Source organism: Sapajus apella, unplaced genomic scaffold (assembly GCF_009761245.1).
Source record: "Sapajus apella isolate SASKATOON/1434 unplaced genomic scaffold, GSC_monkey_1.0 scaffold3, whole genome shotgun sequence".
Classification (NCBI taxonomy): domain Eukaryota; kingdom Metazoa; phylum Chordata; class Mammalia; order Primates; family Cebidae; genus Sapajus; species Sapajus apella.
Genome location: NW_022436943.1, coordinates 26,729,414 through 26,752,706, shown reverse-complemented (window position 1 = coordinate 26,752,706; position 23,293 = coordinate 26,729,414). Strand labels below are relative to the sequence as shown.

Sequence of the window (23,293 nt, the reverse complement as noted above, 5' to 3'; positions counted from 1 at the left end):
TACTACATATTTATGAAGTAAATTTTTATCATGGCCACAGTATATAAAATTTAACTCTCTTCCTTGCCTCCAGTATAATTTTTAAACTTCTAATTTGAGTGTTCTGTATATGTTCAGTAATAAACTTTGGGACCTGTGGATATAATTTTTTGACAGCAAATTGTCACTAACAAATGAAGATTTTCAAAACTGCTTGGTATATGATTTAGAATTCTCTATAGTTAGGGATCTTTGCATTTTAGTTAACTAATTTCTTTGGGGGAACACTGGTAGGGATACAGGTTTATTATGTACTTTGATTGTCTACAAATAAGATTCTGGATTTAGGTTGAGGTGGTGGAGGGTGTGGCTGGAGAAGAGGATCATCATGATGAACAGGAAGAACATGGGGAAGAAAATGCTGAGGCAGAGGGACAACATGATGAGCATGATGAAGACGGTATGCAGGTTATTTGAGAAATTACTCTGTATGAATAAATCAGGGACTTTTAAAACAGAGAAACCTCTTTTGAGTGTATAGTGAAATGGTCAACTTAGTTTCTGCCAAGTGTTTCTGTAGCATCTGTTTCAAAATTTTAGGAGCTATATAAATACATATATAAAATGATTTCCCTTTTTCCTTTTTGTTTAAGTCACTTTCTTAAAAGACTTTTTTTAAACAATCGTAGTCGCATTATGAAACATTTGGAAATAAGAGAAAAGGAAAATAAATCACCCTTAATTACACCTAGGTGCAATGATTTGTATATTTACTTTCAGTCCTCTCCTGCACTGTCCTGTTGTGCTAGTCTGTTGACTACCATAATTTCCCTAGTCATTCTTCAAAGGTTGAGTAGTTCCTTATTTTTATTGTAGCTATCCCTTCTCTCTCACACCATTCCCCTTCTCCCCAACTCCCACCCCCCATGCCTTCTTAGTTCCCACCCTTATGATATTCTGGCATAACCAACCCTGTTTTAAATCATAGTAGTTTGTGCTTTTTTCTTATTTAAATATATTTTTTAGGGAGTGATATGGAGCTGGACTTGCTAGCAGCAGCTGAAACAGAAAGTGATAGTGAAAGTAACCATAGCAACCAAGATAATGCTAGTGGACGCAGAAGTGTTGTCACTGCAGCAACTGCTGGTTCAGAAGCAGGTATGTCACCTTATCCTGACAACTTATGCTAAGGCTGTGTGAGTATTCAGCATGGATTGGTTCATACTTTGTGTGATATATATAAGGGTAGCTAAGCATTTTTATAACTTCATCCTTGTCCTCTGGATATTAGTAAAGAAAGTCTTATTTTAATAATTCTTACCCCAACTTTTCTGGCTATTAAATAATGAATGGATTTTAAAGTTCATTTAAAGGATTTTGATTTTCTTTTCTTTCTTTTTTGTTTTTTTGAATTGGGTCTCACTCTGTCACTTAGGCTGGATATTCCAGTGGTGCAGTCAGAGCTCTTTGCAGCCTTGAACTCCTGAGTTCCTACCTCAGCCTCCTGAGTAGCTGGGACTACAGGTGCAAGCCACCACATCGGGCAAATTTTCTTTTTTAAAGAGATGGGATCTTGCTGTGTTGCCCAGGCTGGTCTTGAGCTCCTGAGCTCCAGCAGTCATCCTACCTCAGCCTCCTCAGTTGCTGAGATTATAGGCATGTGCCACCACATTCAGCCAAAAGTTGTTTTCTAATAAAAACCATTTTAGTGGTGGGTTTTGTGGATTATTGAATACAATCTGGCATTCTGTTTAATATGTATGTTTTCCTGAATGAGGGGGATACATTATAATTCTAATTTTTAACAAAAACAATGTTTTTGGTTTTAAAAATAAAAATTTTAGGAGCAAGCAGTGTTCCTGCCTTCTTTTCTGAAGATGATTCTCAATCAAATGACTCAAGTGATTCTGATAGCAGTAGTAGTCAGAGTGATGACATAGAACAGGAGACCTTTATGCTCGATGAACCATTAGAAAGAACCACAAATAGCTCCCATGCCAATGGTGCTGCCCAAGCTCCCCGTTCAATGCAGTGGGCTGTCCGCAACACCCAGCATCAGCGAGCAGCGAGTACAGCCCCTTCCAGTACATCTACACCAGCAGGCAAGTCTGAAAACTTGGTATTCCTAAGAATACTTAAATAGATTTTTAAAATTGTGCATGCTCATCTAGGGAACAGATTAGTTTTATGATAGTTGCTCATTGTTTTATTGAACTTCAGATATAAAAATGAGGCGCATATGATAATAGCAGGGTTTCCGAGTCTGCATTATTGAAACTTTGGGCTGGATAACTGTGGGAGGCCATCTTGTGCATTGTGGGATGGTAAGCAGCATTCTTAGCCTACACCCACTAGATGCCAGTAAAACCTATCTCAGCCTTCTTCCCCTCCCCTTGGCTCCCACAGTTGTGATAACCAAAAATGTCTGTAGATACTGCCAAATGTATCCCCTTTGGCAGGGTAGGGTGGTGGTGTGGGGATCAGATTTCCCCTAGTTGAGAACTTTGTATTAATTATTGTTCTCTCAATACCCCCTCCCCAAAATAGTGTGGTTTAGGCAAAGTTTTTGACTCCGCTACCACAATTGACCATTTAGATTTACATAAGTAAATGCCAGAGAAGCACAATTAGCACTTGACATTAGCTCATTGTGGTTGTCCTTTTTTCCTTATAGCAAGTTCAGCGGGTTTGATTTATATTGATCCTTCAAACTTACGCCGGAGTGGTACCATCAGTACAAGTGCTGCAGCTGCAGCAGCTGCTTTGGAGGCTAGCAACGCCAGCAGCTACCTAACATCTGCAAGCAGCTTAGCCAGGGCTTACAGCATTGTCATTAGACAAATCTCGGACTTGATGGGCCTTATTCCTAAGTATAATCACCTAGTATACTCTCAGATTCCAGCAGCTGTGAAATTGACTTACCAAGATGCAGTAAACTTACAGGTATGAACCCACTGTGAAGTTTCTCATTCCAATATATTTTTTTGGCTGTCAATTCTGAGAATTCCAGTATTAGGGGAATTAAATGTTAAACATTTAAATGTTGACATACTGCTGCTATATCGAATTTAGTTCTATTTGGATAGTTTTAACTATTTTAGTTTGGTCTTCATAGAACTATGTAGAAGAAAAGCTTATTCCCACTTGGAACTGGATGGTCAGTATTATGGATTCTACTGAAGCTCAATTACGTTATGGTTCTGCATTAGCATCTGCTGGTGATCCTGGGCATCCAAATCATCCTCTTCACGCTTCTCAGAATTCAGCGAGAAGAGAGAGGATGACTGCGCGAGAAGAAGCTAGCTTACGAACACTTGAAGGCAGACGGTATGAAATTCTTCGCATATATGGAACGTCCCCAACTTACCATGGATCCCCATCTTACAATCTTTTTTGACTTTATAATGGGGTTTTGGGGGATATTAAATACATTTAGACTTATGATGAGTTTATCAGAACATAACCACATCTTCACTCGAGGAGTATCTGTATTTACATATTTAGATAGAACCTTTATATCTTGGAAGGTTAAAGCTTTTTAATTGCTATTATGTAAGACCTCATCTTATTGTGAGAAAGAAATGACTTACTTGCGTTACTTAAATTGTTGAAGCATAATAGGCTGGTTATCATGCAAGCTATTTTTTTTTTTCCTCCCAAGACAGAGTTTCACTCTTGTCCCTCAGGCTGGAGTGCAATGGCGCGATCTCGGCTCACTGCAACCTCTGCCTCTTGGGTTCAAGCAATTCTTTTGCCTCAGCCTCCCGAGTAGCTGGGATTACAGGCGCCCGCCACCATTCCTGGCTAGTTTCTGTATTTTCAGTAGAGAGGAGGTTTCACCATGTTGACCAGGCTAGTCTCAAACTCCTGACCTCAGGTGATCCACCTGTCTCGGCCTAGGTGTGAGCCACCATGCCCGGCTCTCCAAGCTATTTTTAAGAATCCATTTACATCATAGGAATATGATACTAAAGACTTTTCATTTTTGAAGTTGTTGGTCTATGTCTTTGTCTCATCCCCAAGACTCCCCCCACCTTAGAAAGTTAATTTGACTATGATTGGATGTAGATGTACCTTGTACTCAGGAGGGGGAAAGTATGTGTGATTACCAGTGCTGCTCTTTCGTTTTTCAATTCACATTTCTTTTTTTCTGCCTCCCCTATCCTGTTGAGTTATAATTAAAATATATATCTATATATTTGTTATGTTCTTTTTATTCAGTTATAAAGTGTTTTTTTTCAGGAGTAGGTATCAGTGCAAACACTGAACATTAGAGCAACAACAGTAATATAGTAAAAGTGCTTCATACCTAAAGTCAAAATTCAAGGATTTGGTTCTAGCTCTGCCTCAGGATAAATACTTTTGTTAACTCTGGGTAGATCATACAGTGAGGAAAGAAAAGGGTCTAGGAGATTACTTGGAAAACAAGACAGTGATAGGCATCTACGGCAGAGGTAATAGTTACTAAAGTAGGGCAGTGATGACCAAAAGGAGGGGTGATAAGCACTGAAATCATAAACAGAATTTAGGGCCTTGTTGAGGGATTAAGTAGGAGGGAGCATCGTTTATATTTAGACCTTGATTCTGAATAACTAGTAGGAAAATTAAAGAGAAAAACCTAGGGTAGGTGTAATGGACAAACTTGCTTTTGAACATGTGAGAACTGGGCAAAAAAAATTGGTAGAAATGTCAAGTATACAGAATTGAGTGCTTGGCAAAGATAACTGTACTAGAGATAGAGATTTGAGAGGTAGCAGCTTTCCTGTCCTAGAAAGGCTGCTCCACAAAGAGACAAAAGCCTTATCTTTGTTAGGCTGTAGTTCTTACCCCAGAGAACACAGAATTCTGATAACAGGTCTTGATTGGTGGCAGTGTTCTCCCTCCTCTCTCTCTGTCAGCTTTAATGTAATGCTTCACATATTACATATAATTTACCCATTTAAAGTGTCTAGTTCCATTGTTTTTCAGTCCTGTATAACTTTCATCACAATGAATTTTGTAATGTTTTAATCCTATCTACAGGAAACCTGTTAGCAGTCATTCTTCATGTTTCCTTCCTTCGCCTCCCTAAGCAACCATTATCTTTTTCCCTCTCAGTGGATTCTGGATATTTTATGTACATGGAATTATATAGTATGTGGTCTTTTCTGACTGGGTTCTTTAACTTAGCATAATAATTTTCAGATTCATCTATATTTAGCATACATCAGTACTTCATTCTTTTTCATTTCCGAGTAATATTTCATTGTATGAGTATACTATATTTTGTTTATCCATTCATCAGTTGGACATGTGGGTTGTTTCTGCCTTTCCACTGTTACGCATAATGCTCCTATGAACCTTTGTATATAGATATTTTTTTTTTTTTTTTGAGACGGAGTTTCACTCATGTTACCCAGGCTGGAGTGCAATGGCGCAATCTCGGCTCACCGCAACCTCCGCCTCCTGGGTTCAGGCAATTCTCCTGCCTCAGCCTCCTGAGTAGCTGGGATTACAGGCACGCACCACCATGCCCAGCTAATTTTTTTGTATTTTTGGTAGAGACGGGGTTTCACCATGTTGACCAGGATGGTCTCGATCTCTTGACCTCGTGATCCACCCGCCTCAGCCTCCCAAAGTGCTGGGATTACAGGCTTGAGCCACCGCGCCCGGCCTTGTATATAGATTTTTGTGTAGATATGTGTTTTCAGTTGTCTTGAAAACTGAAATTGGTTATGGAATTGTTGGGTCATATGGTAACTCTATTTGTAACCCTTTGAAGAACTGGCAATACTGTTTTCCAAAGAGGAAAACATTCTCATTAGCAGTGTATGTATGAGAGTTTTTGTTTTTCCACATCTTCACCAGCACTTGTTATTATCTGTCTTTTTTTACAACCATCCCAGTGGGTGTGACCTAGTAACTTATTGTGGCTTTGATTTGCATTTCCCTAATGGTCAATGATGCTGAACATCTTTTCATGTGCTAACTGGCCATTCACATATCTTCTTTGGGGAAATGCGTATTTGGATCCTGAGACTGAGTTTCGTTCTTGTTGCCCAGGCTGGAATGCAAAGGTGTGATCTTGGGTCACTGCAGCCTCTGTCTCTGGGGCTCAAGTGATTCTCCTGCCTCAGTCTCCGGAGTAGCTGGGATTACAGGCGCCCGCCACCACGCCTGGCTGATTTTTTGGTACTTTTAATAGAGACATGGTTTCATCATGTTGGCCAGGCTGGTCTTAAACTCCTGAACTCAAGTGATCCATCTACCTTGGCCTCCCAAAATGCTAGGATTACATGCATGAGCCACCATGCCTGGCTTCACCCATATTTTAAATTGGCTTGTCTTTTAAAATTGAGGTGTATGAGTTCTTTATCCTGCATATAAGCCCATTATCAAATACGTAATTTGGAAAGATTTTGTCCCATTCTTTGGAATATCTTTTCACTTTCTTGATGGTATGCTTGAAAGTGCAATTTTAATTTTCATAAAGTCCAGTTATATCTGGGTTTCGTTCTTTTGATTTTTGTGACAGAGTCTCAGTCCGTGGCCCAGGCTGGAATGCAGTGGTATGATCCTGGCTCATTGCACCCGCTACCTCCCAGGTTCAAGCAGTTTTGCCTTAGCCTCCCAAGTAGCTGGAATTACAGGTGCCCGCCACCACACCCAGCTAATTTTTGTATCTTTACTAGAGATACGATTTCACCGTGTTTATTGCCCAGGCTATCTGTTTTCTTGTGTTGCTTGTGCTTTTAGTGTCATTTTAATAAAGTGATTCTCAAAGTATGATCCCTAGAACAGCACCTAAGAGCTATTTAGAAATGCAAATTCGGGGGCTTTACCCCATACCTACTAAAACTCTGGGGATTAGGCCAGTGGTCTGTTTTAGTAAGCCCTCCAGGTGATTTTGAAGGACCTTGAAGATGGAGAATCACTGTCTTCAGGGAAGGAGTTCCTTTTTCCATTCCAAAGGATATTGGAATTCCTTTTCTATACAAAGTGTAAGTCTGTAAATCATGCACAGTGATTATATTTCTAAAGCTGAGCGACAGGCTTAATTACTTTCTATTTATGAATATTCTCAGCTCCTAATTTTGCATATGTATGATAGTAGTAAATTTCATATTTGTGGTGTTCTTCACTTTTTTCTCTTCTTATAGACGTGCCACCTTGCTTAGCGCCCGTCAAGGAATGATGTCTGCACGAGGAGACTTCCTAAATTATGCTCTGTCTCTGATGCGGTCTCATAATGATGAGCATTCTGATGTTCTTCCAGTTTTGGATGTTTGCTCTTTGAAGCATGTGGCATATGTTTTTCAAGCCCTTATATACTGGATTAAGGCAATGAATCAGCAGACAACATTGGACACACCTCAGCTAGAACGCAAAAGGTATCATACCTGCCACGAGGTTGATTTAAGAAATACTTGCTTGGTATGATCTCCTTTAGTACATTGTCAGATTTTGGGGTAAGGAGAATAGCATTGCAAAAGAGAAATAGTACAGGACCATTTCATGTAGGAAGATGGGCTTGAGTTTAGCCAACCTTTCCCCACTGCCACTCTTCTTAAAATGGGAAACCTAAGAATCCAGTTAAACTTCTTGCTTGAGATAGTTTTATCTGATTGTCTATCTTTTCATTTTTTCCTTTTTTTTTTTGTTTTGAGACGGTGTTAGCGATCTTGTTGCCCAGGCTGGAGAACAGTGGCGTGATCTTGGCTTACCACAACGTCCACCTCCTGGGTTCAAGCGATTCTCCTGCCTCAGCCTCCCAAGTAGCTAGGATTACAGTCATGTGCCACCACGCCCGGCTCATTTTGTATTTTTTGTATATTTTGTTCACCATGTTGAACAGGCTGGTCTCAAACTCCCAACCTCAGGTGATCCACCTGCCTCAGCCTCCCAAAACGCTGGGATTACAGGCATGAGCCACAGTGCCTGCCCGCCCCCCCCCCCTTTTTTTTTTAATAAAAGAAACTGGGTCTTACTCTGTTTCTGAGGGTGGAATGTGATGCAATCAAAGCTCACTGCAACCTTGAACTCTTGGGTTCAAGTGATTCTACTGCCTTAGTTTTTCCAGTAGATGGGGCTTAAAGGCATATGCCACCATGCCTGGCTAATTTCTTAATGGTTTGAAGAGACAGTGTCTCATGATGTTGCCCTGGCTGGTCTTGAACTCCTGGCCTCAAGTGATCCTCCTGCCTTAGCCTCCCAAAGTATTGGGATTATAGACATGAGTTACCATGCCCAACCCATGTTTTCTGTTAGAGTTTGTTTAAGCACTCATTATTTCTTGGGTGATTTGCTTTTTCTTCTGTTGAGTCCATTTTGTAATGATAGTACATAAACCTGTTCACTCTACCATTTCCCAGATTCTGAAACTATACTGCAGTGTTTGAAATTGGTTAGATACATTCGTGATCTTATTAGTGAGTTTTTGTTTGTATTTGCCTTACTTTTGCTTCTGTTCATATTATACAAATACTTGGTTTAAATGACTCACTTGTCTTTTTAAAGGACGCGAGAACTCTTGGAACTGGGTATTGATAATGAAGATTCAGAACATGAAAATGATGATGACACCAATCAAAGTTAGTGCACAGAAAATCTGCTAATCCAAGAAATGGCTGCCTCAGTAGTTCCCCTTCAAGCTTTTTAACTTCATTATTTTCTGTCTGGGTGGGAATTTCTCTTTTCTTCTCTATGTCTCATTTCTTACATTTTCTGTCCATTTTTGATTACACATTCTTGCATTATACATTTTGAAACTAAGGATGTATTAAAGAAATGTTATAAACTTTCCAACCATATTTTTAAAATCTATGTCTTCTTGTATTTGTCTTAGTTTTATGGTTACCTTTACTCTTAATGTATTCTTACTACATTTAATAAAATCTTAGCAAAACCTTTAATATTGATGCAAAATAGATTTAGCCAAGAAAATGAGAATTACCAGTTACAACTTCCAGATATCAGAACTCTAGTAATTAATGCAATGAAAAGAGAAAATATCCCAACTCCAGACTTTTCTACAAAACTTCTAATACCACAACACTTGAGTCTAGTGAAGTTTATTTGTGGGTTTCAGTTATTTCAGTTGGTGCCAAATAATGCATTCTCCAGTTTCTTATTATCAACGAGTACTTTTATTAGGCCTATAGAAAGACAATTGACCTAATTCCGATTTCTTGAGAACCCAGCCATAGCTTACTGCTGTTTATACGCAAACAAGGCACTGCCAAAGTTTTATTCCATTAAGGAGAGTTGGTGCTAGTGTGCTGACTTACTGTTGAGATACGTAAGTTGCTCAGACATTACTCTGTTTAGCAGATGCTCAGGTGTCAGCTCCTGATCATCTCCCCTGGAGTTGTCAGTGAGTTGGGTCCTGAATATACTCATTAATCTAACTGTATTTGGGTGGTGGGTATCTCAGGAGATGAAGAGGAGGATATAGGAAACCTCTCTCTAATACAGAAGGGCACAATATTGTTAAATGCTGATTTTTATTTTGCATTTTTTATTGTAACACACATAACATAAAACTTACCATTGTAACCATATTAAACTGTTACATTTACTTTGAAAAAATAACAAAATTTTGGACTATTAACTTGTTTTTGAGTGGCATTACAATTTTATAAAAGAGGTAATAGGAATTTTGGATTGAGCAGATTAGAGGTCTGTTATCCTAATCTAGTAATTAAATAATTTTCCTAAAAAACAAAAATTTTATCTTTTTATGTTTAGGTGCTACTTTGAATGATAAGGATGATGACTCTCTTCCTGCAGAAACTGGCCAAAACCATCCATTTTTCCGACGTTCAGACTCCATGACATTCCTTGGGTGTATACCCCCAAATCCATTTGAAGTACCTCTGGCTGAAGCCATCCCCTTGGCTGATCAGCCACATTTGCTGCAGGTGAATTAAACAAATTAGTCATAAGGTTTTTTTCTAATTTTTTTCTTTAAGTATTCAATGTAACTAGAATATTTCTGTTAAAATTCCAGCCAAATGCTAGAAAAGAGGATCTTTTTGGCCGTCCAAGTCAGGGTCTTTATTCTTCATCTGCCAGTAGTGGGAAATGTTTAATGGAGGTTACAGTGGATAGAAACTGCCTAGAGGTAAGACAGTAAAAGTTTTTGTAATATATTATTTATTAAGGACAACTTGTTCCAGCATACAGATTTTTAGAAATGCAGTAATTCAGAGTCTTATATTTTCTGATATAATAGAAGTGTCAGAAATTCTTGCCTTGTGATACAATAGGAAGAATTCCAACACTGTCATTAACTTGCTGTGAGATTACTTCATCCATAAAATAGCAGCCTCCTTATATGCTTTGTCCGTTTCACAGAGCTGATTGTTGTATGTGGCAGAAAATTTAAATTTTCATGTATAATAAAAATATATAGATGACATATGTAATTTTGGCTATAACTTGCTGAACTAATTTTACTCAAGACTGTAGATAAATGAGGTAACATTAATAATGATACCTAATATTTGTCGACTAATTCTGTCTCCTGGGCATTGGTCTCCATCTTTATAACGATGTTTGGTAGAATGCATTATCACCCTAATTTTATGGGTAAGAAATTGAGCCTTGAAGAGAGTAAATAAATTTTATGTGGGAATGTTTGTGTCACATAACTAGTTAAGCAGTATATCTAGTTTTGATCTGATTTGGGAGCCTAAAATTAAATGCTACTGTTTGTCCACTGAAAATGTAATAAAACACTAAAAAGCAGGTTTAGAAGACATGTAGTTGAATAGGATTTTTTTATTATCTCAGGGATAAAGGAGAATGCACTACTGAAAATATTAAAAATATATGAGACTTAAGTACCGCCAATATTATCAAGATTCCTTTAAAAATTCTGTGAAGTTCCAAGGCAAGAAGTTAATTTATTTATTTTTTAAATTTTTTGAGACAAAGAGTCTTGTTCTGTCACCCAGGCTGGAGTGCAGTGGCACAATCTTGGCTCACTGCAACCTCCACCTTCTGGGTTTAAGTGATTCTCCTGCCTAGTCTCCCAAGTAGCTAGGAGTACAGGTGCCTGCCACCACGCACGGGTAATTATTTTGTATTTTTAGTAGAGATGGGGTTTTGCCATGTTGGCCAGGCTGGCTTCCAACTCCTGACCTCAAGCGATTCACCCACCTTGGCCTTCCAAAGTGCTAGGATTACAGGAGCAAGCCACCATGCCCAGCCAAGTGAATTTAAAAAAAAAAAAAAAAAATGGGTGGGGGGCTCATGCCCCTAATCCTAGCACTTTGGGAGGCTGAGGTGGGCGGATCATGAGGTCAGGAGTTTGAGACTACCCTGGCCAACATGGTGAAACCCCCATCTCTACAAAAACTATAAAAAACATTAGCTGGGTGTAATCCCAGCTATTTGGGAGGCTGAGGCAGGAGAATCGCTTGAACTCCAGAGGCGGAGGTTGCAGTAAGCCGAGACTGCACCACTGCACTCCAGCCTGGGTGACAGAGGGAGGTTGCATCTCAAAAAAAAAAAAAAAGTTATCTGAGGTGGGTTTGGTAAATGCATTAGAATTGGTGGTCAGCCAGGGCCATCAGACAAAAGAACCACTGAAACTCCAGGAAGTGGGGGAAAAAAAAAAAAACTTGCATATGATTCCCATATTACTAAATTGAGGACAAAATCTAATTAGTTTTTTTTCCCCTTAATTTGTAACTTTTAAATGTAAATATTCATAGGTTCTTCCAACAAAAATGTCTTATGCTGCCAATCTGAAAAATGTAATGAACATGCAAAACCGGCAAAAAAAAGAAGGGGAAGAGCAGCCCGTGTTACCAGAAGAAGCTGAGAGTTCAAAACCAGGGCCGTCTGCTCATGATCTTGCTGCACAATTAAAAAGTAGCTTACTAGCAGAAATAGGACTTACCGAAAGTGAAGGGCCACCTCTTACATCTTTCAGGTATTTGCTAAGATCCTTTGTTTTTATTGTTCAATACACAGTTAAAGTATATATATATCCATGCCTAGTTACCATTTACAGACTTGGTATTATCAGCTCAGCTAAGGGGAAACTGAATAATTAGAAAGAGTAGAACTTTCTAGATTTGTGATTCACACTTATCTGTGCTCCTTTGCCAAGGTTATAATTCTCTTACAAGAGGTAGGTTCTTTGCTTATCTAATAAAAATTTGTTAGTTTATACAGTGGTTCTGTATGATTTGACTCTATATTTTTTGGTTACATGGTATAATAATTTTTTTGCTTAGATTTGAGCTAACACATTAGTTTTGAAAATAAGATATACAGTGTATACATTGTCTAGCAATCATATAAGGCAGGGGAGAATTGTGGACTTGGGTGGCCCAAGCTTCCTAGAAGCAATATGGATTGAATTGAGATGGTTAGAATGTGCAGAAACTGATTGGAGAGAATTAGAGGTAGGGAGGCCAGTTAGAAAGCCGTTTGTTATTATTAATAATTTCAGTTAGTTGAGGGAAAGGTGCTGAGGCAGAATGTTGGCTTCGGGGATAGAAAGGACAACATGGAAAGGAAGAGAAACTTAAGATGGACTTGATCACTTTGAAGGAACAGAAGGAAGAAAAAATCTGCTTTAAGTCTGGGCAATAGGGAAAGAGGTACTACTGAAAAAAAGTCAGGAGAACTATCATTGTGGTGAAGAAACCATATGAAATGTTAGCCATGCTGAGGTTGAATTGAGCATCACTGATGTGAATATATTTTAAAAAGGGAAATTCTGGTTCATGGTGAAAGTTTAACTGGAGGTGGATCTGGGAGTTGGCTAGATGGAGATGGACATTGGACTTTAAGGAGAGGAGGTAAAATGAAGGATGAAGGTAAAACATAGCCCAGGGATTTTTTCATATGTGGAAGACAGAAGGAATAAGGAAGGAAAAAATACTAAGTTCTGCAGGGAACAAGTAGCTATGAAAAAGTTCTGTAGTAGACAGGACACAGTTTAAAGAAGTTAAGAACTCAGAATGTTTTTTAAAAAAGTAAATTATTACTGTTGTACAAAAACCAGTCAGTCTTTGAAATTGGCTAAATTATTCCCCCCACCCAAACTTCTTACAGGCCACAGTGTAGCTTTATGGGAATGGTTATTTCCCATGATATGCTCCTGGGACGTTGGCGCCTTTCTTTAGAACTGTTCGGCAGGGTATTCATGGAAGATGTTGGAGCAGAACCTGGATCGGTATGTATTTTGTGCACTTTAAATTCCATTCTGCTTGATAAGCACATATTTCAGAGAATAATCTGTAATGCTTTTCTTTTTTGTTTTAAGATCCTAACGGAATTGGGTGGTTTTGAGGTAAAAGAATCAAAATTCCGTAGAGAAATGGAAAAACTGAGAAACCAACAGTCAAGAGATTTATCACTAGAGGTAAAGGTATTCAGATTTTTTTATACTATACCTATAGTATGCTACTTATATAAATTTTAAAACATGCAAAATAATAATAGCTTTGCTTAGGGTTATGTACTTACAGTTAAAAATTTAAAGAAAATAAAGAAATGTTAACCATCAAGCTTTTTTTAATGTAACCACCAAATTTAGAATACTGGTTTTCTCTGGCAGTTTGGTTTCCTAGCATCCTCTGAATTCTTTTTGTTTCAGTTTTTAAGTATCATTATGCATTCACTGAATAAAACATTTTTTGATGTGTTCAATTCCATTGAAACTGTTACTCATATTGATGCTCAAATTATGTCTTCTTTTGGCTAGTGGAAGTCTTGAGTCAGTTTTGATTCCTGAGTACTTTTGACATGACCCCAATAATTTTTGATAACTTTCTTACTTTCTGGTGTGTTTCATCTTGTGCATTTCTTGTTACAGACCTTAATTCAGCCATTTCTTCAAGTAGCCCTGACTCCTTTTAGTAGGAAATTGTGTTTTGAGATTACAGTCTGTGCTCTAGCGTTGCATATTGCTAATGGGTTGATCGTGGTATCTAGGCCTTTCTAATTGATACAGTTTGAAAATGCACTTTAATTTGTTCTTTTTTAAAAAATCAAGAAATTAATATTGATACTACCAATTCAAATCCAAGATTTAGGACCACAGGGTGGTGGTTGTTATTTTTGCTGCTTTTTTTTTTTTTTTTTTTGGAGATGGAGTCTTGGCCTGTCACCCAGGCTGTAGCACCGTAGCATGATACTGGCTCATTCCAACCTTCACCTCCCAGGTTCAAGCGAGACTCCTGCCTCAGCCTCCTGAGTAGCTGGGATTATAGGTGCCCACCACCATGCCTGGCTAATTTTTATATTTTTAGTAGAGACAGCGTTTTACCCTGTTGGCCAGGCTGGTGTCAAACTCCTGACCTCAAGAGATCCACCTGCCTTGGCCTCCCACCTGGCCTTGCTTCTTATATTTTTATCTCCTTTCTTTCAAACTGAATATCCAACTTAACAACATTAATCAAATTACTCATTTGGTTTAATGCCCAAGATACACAGAAGCAGTCTTAGAATTACATCACTAGAATCTGAGTTGGAAGCATCGCTTGAGTCCAGGAATTCAAGGACAGCCTGGGCCACCATAGTGTGAGAAACTGTCTCTTAAAAAGAATTATAACATCAACACTACCACTAACAAAATGATTATTCAAAGTAATTTATTTGCAGATTTTTGTCCTTAGATCATATGCAGTTAGAGATACACCATTAAATAATTTTGTTTTAAAGTCACTTGAAGTAATTCTTTGTGTGATTTTGCTACCAGCTCTATGATTAGGGCCTTTTGTTTCATTTTGTGTTCCGATTTTAGGGTTTCCTTTTTTGGTTTTATTTTGTAATCATTGTAAAATATCTACAGTGTGGCAAAGTGAACTCTACTAGAATGGATATAAGTCTCGTTTCCATTCTGTCTCTTTTACCATTTTTTAAAAGTTTATTTCCTTCCCTCCCTTTTAAAAAATATAAGCATATGTGTGCATTAATTACATACCACCTCTCACCTACCCAAACATACTGTATATTTTATCCCATCTTGCTTTTCCCAGTTAATAGTATAGCCCAGAGAAAATGTGAGATGTTGTTACCTTCCTTTTATAGCTGCTTAGTATACTGCAGCCTGGGTTGTTATCCCAGGTTTGTAGTCAGTCCCTTGCCGACTAGGTATTTGAGCTTGTTTCCAGTCTTTTGCTGTTAGGATAGTGTGATGAATGGCCTTGTGGGTTTTTTTTGCTAGTGTGTCCCTGAGATAGATTCTTAGACATGGAATTGCTGGGTCAAAGAGCATGTGCATATAATTTTGCTAGACATTGACGAATACTTTTACACAGTGGTTGCATAATTTTGCATTTTCACAGTCAATGTGAGAGTGCCTGATTCCTCACAGTCTTACCAGCAGTTGTTGAATTTCTAGATTTTTGCTAATCTGATAAGTAATAAATAGCACCTCAGTATAGTTTTAATTTGAATTTTTCTTACTTTAAGCAAAGTTAAACATTTCATATATTTAGGATAGTTATATTTAACTCAGTTAATACATTTTGCTCATTTTATTTTTCTAAGTTGGCCTTCTCTTAGATTTCAGAGGCTCTTAATGTAGCTGTAGGTGATAGACACACTCATTAATGAATAGATGTCTTTGTGAGAGAAGGTGCAAACAATTTTTCCAGTTTGGTTAATTCCCCTGCAGCCTCCTGCCCGCTTAGCTTGTCATCAAGGAATTCATTTGTGTTTTTTTTCTAGCATTTTTTTTTTTTTTAACATCCCTGACCATTTGGTATTTTGGTGTATCCCACAATTGAACAGATTATTGTTTTCCAATAGACCTTTGAAAGCACGTGTTAGAATTGCATTAAATTCTGTTGTCCTGATTTAATTTGCAAGACAGTCTTGTGTCCTTTAAAGTGTTGTGTTTGGTAATGGATAAGCTTCTGAGAACTTCGATTACTTTGTAGTTAAACTCAAGGAAAAGCTAAAACTAGATTTTCAGATTTTACATAGAAAAATTCAAGCTATCTTCCAACATTGAATTTATTACTTCTTGACTTCTTGATGTGCTTTAATAGGTTGATCGGGATCGAGATCTTCTAATTCAACAGACTATGAGGCAGCTTAACAATCACTTTGGTCGAAGATGTGCTACTACACCAATGGCTGTACATAGAGTAAAAGTCACATTTAAGGATGAGCCAGGAGAGGGCAGTGGTGTAGCACGAAGTTTTTATACAGCCATTGCACAAGCATTTTTGTCAAATGAAAAATTGCCAAATCTAGAGTGTATACAAAATGCCAACAAAGGCACCCATACAAGTAAGTACTCTACACATAACAAGTGTCATAAAAATTATTTCCTTGTTCATCAACCAACAGTGATAATCGTGGATTATATACGTGTGAGTGCATAAATTTACATTTTCAAATTATTTTATTCTAGATTGATTTAATCTTGTTTATTCTAGTTGACAGCAATTTGATCTTTTACAGACACATTTATTTTGATAAATGTTTGTGATTATGCTAGTTTTTCATCTCAGTTGTTACATGTTGTGGGGGGCTTGGGTAAGAGGTTGTAAGATACATGATGATATAAAAATTCACCAAGCAAATCGCAGCATTTCCTCCACTTCATTATTTAACTCACACAGATATTTGAGAAAAAAGATGCTATTCTAAGAGCAGTGGTATTCAAATTACGATTTCCAAACTTGCTACTGGTCCCCAGTGAGATAAGGACTTGGTAACCAAATGTAAATCAACTGTGTCATGAAGCTCACTGTTTAGCAAGACTTTAAAAAAAAAATCCCGGTGCAAGCTTATTACTTCGCTAAGGATCAGCACTTTTGGGTTAGGACCCTTAGCTAAGATTTAAGATTACAGTGAGCAAAATTTAAAATTTGTGAACATTACAAAAGCCTTAGGAAATGATAACTGGTGATTCATATCAACCAGGAACAGAAGTGATCAGACTTGTAGGTGGTTAGAGGCTGAATGAGTTGTAGAAAGGATTGAGGGTGAAAAAATGCTGAGCGTTCCTAGGTTTTCATCAATTTCACCATTTCACTTTCTATAATGTTACAATGAAAAATTCGGAGATATGAATGAGGAAACTGGGAAACCATAACATTTCAGAAGTATCTTTTCTGTACACTTGTTGGAAACCATACTCTAGCTTGGGCTTAGGAATTTAAAAAAAATAATAGGTAATATTCTGGCGGCTTTTAATGCTTTCATGCCAAAAACTAAGAACAGAGGATATTTAAATGACTCTAATCATGTAAGAAATTTCAGGATTATTTGCAGTGACACTATCATAACCACAGTTGCTATATATTATTTCACAGTTTTGACATGACAAGGAAGAAAATTCATTAACAAATATTGAGTGAACATCTATTATGTGCCAGGTACTTTCTACACAATCACTTCCAACCTTGAAAACCATAGTGAGAGAAAGGTGTTAGCAACACAGATGCTAGGGAAGGATGATCTTTAGCTGACATTTTTTTTTTTTTACATTTGTCTTGTTTCTTTGCATTGACTTTGAAATTTAAGGCAGTTGCATTTGCATTCACCTAAATAAAGTATATTTCTCATTTTCTTCTAGGTTTGATGCAAAGATTAAGGAACCGAGGAGAGAGAGATCGGGAAAGGGAGAGAGAAAGGGAAATGAGGAGGAGTAGTGGCTTGAGAGCAGGTTCTCGGAGGGACCGGGATAGGTAAATTTTGTATCTTTTATTCAATACCACCTGTTTGAATGAATTGGAGATAGGCCTGTAAATGAAAGAATCTTAATTATGGATTTTTTAGAAAAGTAAAGTTTTAATTTTGAATTTATGTGTAGTAACTAAGAATAAAATACAATAAGAATAGTCTATTAACTAATATCCTGCTTTAAAAACCTAGAGGCAGTTGAAATTGTATTGAAATTGTATTCATTTTAAATTTATCTGACTCAAGTTCCTAATTGTTTGAAGTTTTTATTTATTTATTTATTTATTGAAGAAATCTCACTCCATCACCAGGTGCCAGGCTGGAGTGCAGTGGTGCGACCTTGGCTCACTGCAACCTCCTCCTGCCAGGTTCAAGCAATTCTCCTGCCTCAGCCTCCCAAGTAGCTGGGACTACAGGTGCGTGCCACCATGCCCAGCTAATTTTTTTGTATTTTTAGTAGAGACGGGGCTTCACCATGTTGGCCAGGATGATTTTGATCTCTTGACCTCGTAATCCACCCGCTTCTGCCTCCCAAAGTGCTGGGATTATAGGCGTGAGCCACCGCACCTGGCCTGTTTGAAGTTTTTTACCCATATCATTCTGTCCTAAGTTTATCTTAAAATTCTTAATTCTTCAGGCCAGGTGTGATGGCTCATGCCTGTAATCCCAGCACTTTGGGAGGCCGAGGCGTGTGAATCATCTGAGGTCAGGAGTTCAAGACCAGCCTGACCAACATGATGAAACCCCATCTCTACTAAAAATACAAAATTAGCCAGGTGTGGTGGTGCATGCCTGTAATCTGAGCTACTTGGGAGGCTGAGGCAGGAGACTCCTTGAACTTGGGAGATGGAGGTTGCTGTGACCTGAGATCATGCCATTGCACTCCAGCCTGGGTAATAAGAGCGAAACTCTGTCTCAAAAACATAAAACAAAACAAAATCTTAATTTTGGCAGATTGTGCTGTTTAAATCTTTGAAGTTTTCTCATCAGAATGGGTTGCACTTTACTTTTGACTAAAATTTCCAGATTTGTGTGTGGACTCTTGATATCTAATATATTAAGGTCCTATTGCCTTACAATAAAATTTCTAAATTAAATAACAAGGTCTAGATAATCTTTATTTCCCAGCGATAATGTCTTGGCATTCTACCGTCTTGGTACCATAACTGATTAACTTATATGCTCTGGTTTTCTAATGTTTTTACTAGTCGTACTAATATTTTTACTTGGTAGTCAAAGGAAGTGAAGTCATACAGCTTTCTTTCTTTTACAGAGACTTTAGAAGACAGCTTTCCATTGACACTAGGCCCTTTAGACCAGCCTCTGAAGGGAATCCTAGCGATGATCCTGAACCTTTGCCAGCACATCGACAGGCACTTGGAGAGAGGCTTTACCCTCGTGTACAAGCAATGCAACCAGTGTGTACTGTGTACTTAGTCACCTCTTAACTGGCTGTAATATTTTTTTGCTTTTGAATTAAAGATGGTGTTTAAAAAAAATTGTCAGCTACTGGCAAAACCACATGGTTGAAGACTGTTTTTAGTTCTGCAGTAAGAAGGAAGCTTAGGAGGGAATAAGGCAGTGTTTACTGGAGGATAACTGTATAGCTTGAATTTTTATTTTTCTCCACCCACCTTAGGTTGGGACCCATTCTACCTTCCTTCCATGCTAAAGAATTTGCTGTGCATTATATTTATTTGTATTTTCATTTGAACAAATTATTACTACTTTTGGAGTAGACTTTATCTGTTAGCAAGCTGTAGTTGGAACACATTAATGCTGATTAGTATTGCAGGGAGAATTGTATTTTGAATGTTCTGTCAAGAGTTTTCTTTTATACAATATAAAACACAAATTAGTTATGTTTTTTGTCTTTATGCATGACAGTATGTATATATTTTATAGCAAAAGAATAATAGAGAAAACTTATTTCTTGCAGTAAGTCATCAACCTTAAACATAGGTATCTTTTTCCTACCCCCTTTTTTCTACGCTAAATAAAAGATATTTCTGGCTCTCTAATGAAGAAGAAAAAAAAAAAGGAAGTTATATGTATGTTTAACTCAGAGATTTAAAACTTAAAAAAAAAAAAAAAACTTGTCATACAAATATTATAAGTAGCCTTAATAAGATTGTGGTAGTGCATGGACTGTTTATTCCCTGCCAGAGTTCTCTATAATTGATCTTCCAGTTTCATAAAAGACCTTACTGGTTCTGAAATTGTGGTATTTGTTACCCAAGTTTCTTATATTTTTTGTTTTTATTTTTTTAAAATAAAAGATTGTAGACATAATTAGATAAGAGGTTTTAGAGAGTAGTCAAGTAACATTTGTTCATCATTTATAGGCATTTGCAAGTAAAATCACTGGCATGCTATTGGAATTATCCCCAGCTCAGCTGCTTCTCCTTCTAGCAAGTGAAGATTCTCTGAGAGCAAGAGTGGATGAGGCCATGGAACTCATTATTGCACATGGACGGTGTGTACAATTGGGGAGGCATTTCACTTTACACGTCAACTACTTATTTTCATTACGTGGGTGCCATCATATCTTAAAATTTATGTCATAAAGTATAAGATGTTAAATGTAGTTTTACTTTAAAAAATGTTTTTAATGTATTTTTAAATGATAGCTTAAATTCCATTAGTAAGACAGCTTAGTTTCTTCTTATGTATTAGAAACGTGGGGTTTTAGTAGTTATAGGTTATTTAGAAATTACTTGAAAGAAGTACATCTCAAATTCACTTATCAGAATACCCTCATGGCAAAGGCCACATTTTACCTGAGTTTTTGTCATAACTATGAATTTCTTTTAGGCGTTCTGATTTATCTTAAAAATTCATGCAAGTTTTTGCCTTCTGTTCTGTAAAGTATGAATTTAATGTAAAATCTAAAAAATATCTAACAGATTACATATCCCTTTTTCCAAGATGATAGGTAAAAGTGACTTTAGGAAGATAAGGCTGGTCACTGTGGCTGTAATCTCAGCACTTTGGGAGGTCAAGGCGGGCAGATCACCTGCGGTCAGGAGTTTAAGACCAGCCTGGCCAACATGGCAAAACCCTGTCTCTACTAAAAAAATTTAAAAAAATTAGCGGGGCATGGTGGCAGGCACTTGTAATCCCAGCTACTCAGGAGGCTGAGGCAGGGAGAATTGCTTGAACCCGGGAGATGGCGGTTGCAGTGAGCTGAGCTGAGCTGAGCCACGCCACTGCACTCCAGCCTGGGTGACAGAGCAAGACTGTCTCAAAAAAAGGAAACTGGCCACATTTATGCTATAGCTTTTATCTTGCGGCTACTTTGATACCCAGTTTCCAAGTGTTTATTATTTTAGATGAAAATTTGTATTTTTTTCTTCCTAATCATGATTTTGAGTTAGGAATTTAGAGTAGATACAGTCCTAGAGATGTATAAGCCGGTAGGCTGGGCACTAGAGCTAAACAGCCACTTACACAGCCTTTTAATGGTTCAAGCCAAAGACTACTGAGAGAAATGTGTTTTATTTGCTTTGCTCCTACTTTTCTTCTCTGGATTTTATGTACTATCTGTTGATTCTTCTGCCCTGTCTCTGGAGCTATAGCACGCTGGTATAGCTTAGTCCATTATAGAAAATTCAAGAACAACATGCATTTTTGATAAAAAGATTTTTGTGAATATATGTAAGAGTTGCATATTTAGTCATGTTTTCTGTTGAATGCAACCAGTATACAATATTGATGGCTTTCACCTGGCTTTATGGAGTAAACAGTGAATTTATTAGTATTATAGAATCATTAAATTCACTAGAGAATTTTATTCCTATTGCATTGCTTTCTGAACATTTTTCTGTTCTTCTACAGTGCTCCCTCTGAGCATTGTAGAAGTGTTCCAGCACCCCATGAAGACTACATTCATTTAGTCAGGTAGCCTTTAGTCCATTATCTTGAATCATACACGTAGCATCTAGTAATAGACTTTTTAAAAGATTTGTATTACCAACTTCTCTGCTCCTACTGCATTAGTACTAGTGGGTGCATTGGGCATTTATTGACTTCAAAACTTGAATGTATTTTCTCCTTTTAAATTTAAATTACACACTAAACTCTAGAAGTCTTCATTATCTGGAATGTGAAAGGCTTTTTGTTTTTAGGGAAAATGGAGCTGATAGTATCCTGGATCTTGGATTAATAGACTCCTCAGAAAAGGTACAGGTAAGGAACATTTTGTACATGTGCTGATAATCACAGAATTTAAATTATAAGAAAATTTAAAGGGGGTAAAAGCGGAATTTCTGAAGAAACTGTGTCTTTATAAATAAAATGAATGTTTACAGTACAGAGACAGAAGCAAAGACAAATATATTGGTGTCATGCATAGAATCAAATAATAAGATTGGCTTAGTTAGGCCTCAGTGTAATCCCACTCATTGGTTAGCATCCATTTGAGCACAGCCTAAATTAAGCTTTACTTTGGAAATGTAACAAATTGAAGAGCAGCGAGGGAAAGACTATAGAATCTTAGGAGTCATTCTTTAAAGAAGTAGCTGGTGCCAACATTGCAAAAACAAGTGACATATAGTGTATGGGAGGCTTTTTAGTTGGCATTGGAACAGTTGCACACAGAAGGTGAGACTTCAGTTGGAACTTAACTAGGCTGATTGCCTACTAAATTCATATTAATTTAATAAGACTTAGAGTTTTCACAACTAAGTCATTTACAATGTCTAGGATACACTCTAAAATTATTCAGCATACAAAGAGCCAGGAAAGACTGACCCACCTCTCCCAGGAAAAGAACCAGTAGATGGTTCATGAGATGACCCACTTGTTGGGATTATCAAAGACTGTATCCCATGTTCTGCAAGATAAAGGTGAACACTAGTGAATGGAAAGATAGAGGTTCTCAGCAGACACATTGGAAATTCAAGAGAGAGAACAAAGGGATATTTTTAGAATTAAAAGTGCAACATCTGAAAGAAAAAAAGTCACAGGATGGGTGAGTAGCTAAATGAAGGTGTCAGGAAAGTGTCAGCCTGAAGATAGATGGAAATTACCCCTTCTGAAGAACAGATAGAGAAAATATTTAAAACAAAAGGACCGTTTCAGGGAGACCTGTGGGACAGCTTCAAAAGTTCTAACATTTATGTCACTACTCAGCGGAAGAGAAGAAATTGCTATAGAAAAAATATTTGAAGAAATAAATCATGGCTGAACACTTCCTAAATTTGATTAAAAAAACATAGATTTCCAGATTCAAGAGTCAGTGAACTCAACAGAATAAATTGAAAGAAAACCATGTCCAGATACATTATAATCAGAGTTCTGTAAAATAAAGAAATACCCTTGAAAGCAGCCAAAGAATGGTTCTTTACCTATAGGGAAACAGTGATTTGAAAGACGGTGGATTTCTCACTAGAAAGTATGGAGGCCAAAATGCAAACTCTTCAAAGTGATGAAAGAATTCCGTATCAAGTGAAAAGAACTTCAGGCAATAAAGTGAAAGAAGCTTACCCGAGTTTCATTAAATGCCTTTATTTTAACAACAGAGACGTTAAAGACTTAATAATACACAAGCTTTGTAAGTCACATTCTGAAAGAGCAAATTAAAAGTTTATTTACCTTTAATTTTGTTACACACATATATTTAAATATTTATGTTGCTCTTCCTACCTGACTTCATTTGAATGATTTCGGA

General features: G+C 37.4%; 1 protein-coding gene across 7 annotated transcripts in view; it reads left to right on the top strand.

The window, feature by feature from the left end:
* UBR5 (ubiquitin protein ligase E3 component n-recognin 5) overlaps window positions 1–23,293 on the top strand; it is a 151,369-nt gene that overhangs the window by 116,504 nt on the left and 11,572 nt on the right. For 4 of the 7 annotated variants that reach the window (XR_004260795.1, XM_032251305.1, XM_032251299.1 and 1 more), the window contains exons 36-52: window positions 328–439; window positions 1,006–1,137; window positions 1,824–2,081; window positions 2,654–2,922; window positions 3,095–3,306; window positions 7,119–7,349; window positions 8,476–8,549; window positions 9,706–9,878; window positions 9,968–10,081; window positions 11,679–11,899; window positions 13,033–13,153; window positions 13,244–13,348; window positions 15,978–16,221; window positions 17,516–17,627; window positions 18,896–19,040; window positions 19,968–20,098; window positions 21,750–21,810. Coding sequence is in view for 6 of the 7 variants with exons in the window: in XM_032251305.1 (XP_032107196.1) it covers window positions 328–439; window positions 1,006–1,137; window positions 1,824–2,081; window positions 2,654–2,922; window positions 3,095–3,306; window positions 7,119–7,349; window positions 8,476–8,549; window positions 9,706–9,878; window positions 9,968–10,081; window positions 11,679–11,899; window positions 13,033–13,153; window positions 13,244–13,348; window positions 15,978–16,221; window positions 17,516–17,627; window positions 18,896–19,040; window positions 19,968–20,098; window positions 21,750–21,810 (2,715 nt within the window). In the remaining variant the exon portion in view is untranslated. The remainder of the gene's footprint in view (window positions 1–327; window positions 440–1,005; window positions 1,138–1,823; window positions 2,082–2,653; window positions 2,923–3,094; window positions 3,307–7,118; window positions 7,350–8,475; window positions 8,550–9,705; window positions 9,879–9,967; window positions 10,082–11,678; window positions 11,900–13,032; window positions 13,154–13,243; window positions 13,349–15,977; window positions 16,222–17,515; window positions 17,628–18,895; window positions 19,041–19,967; window positions 20,099–21,749; window positions 21,811–23,293) is intronic. The other 3 variants (XM_032251304.1, XM_032251303.1, XM_032251307.1) reach the window with 1 other exon arrangement.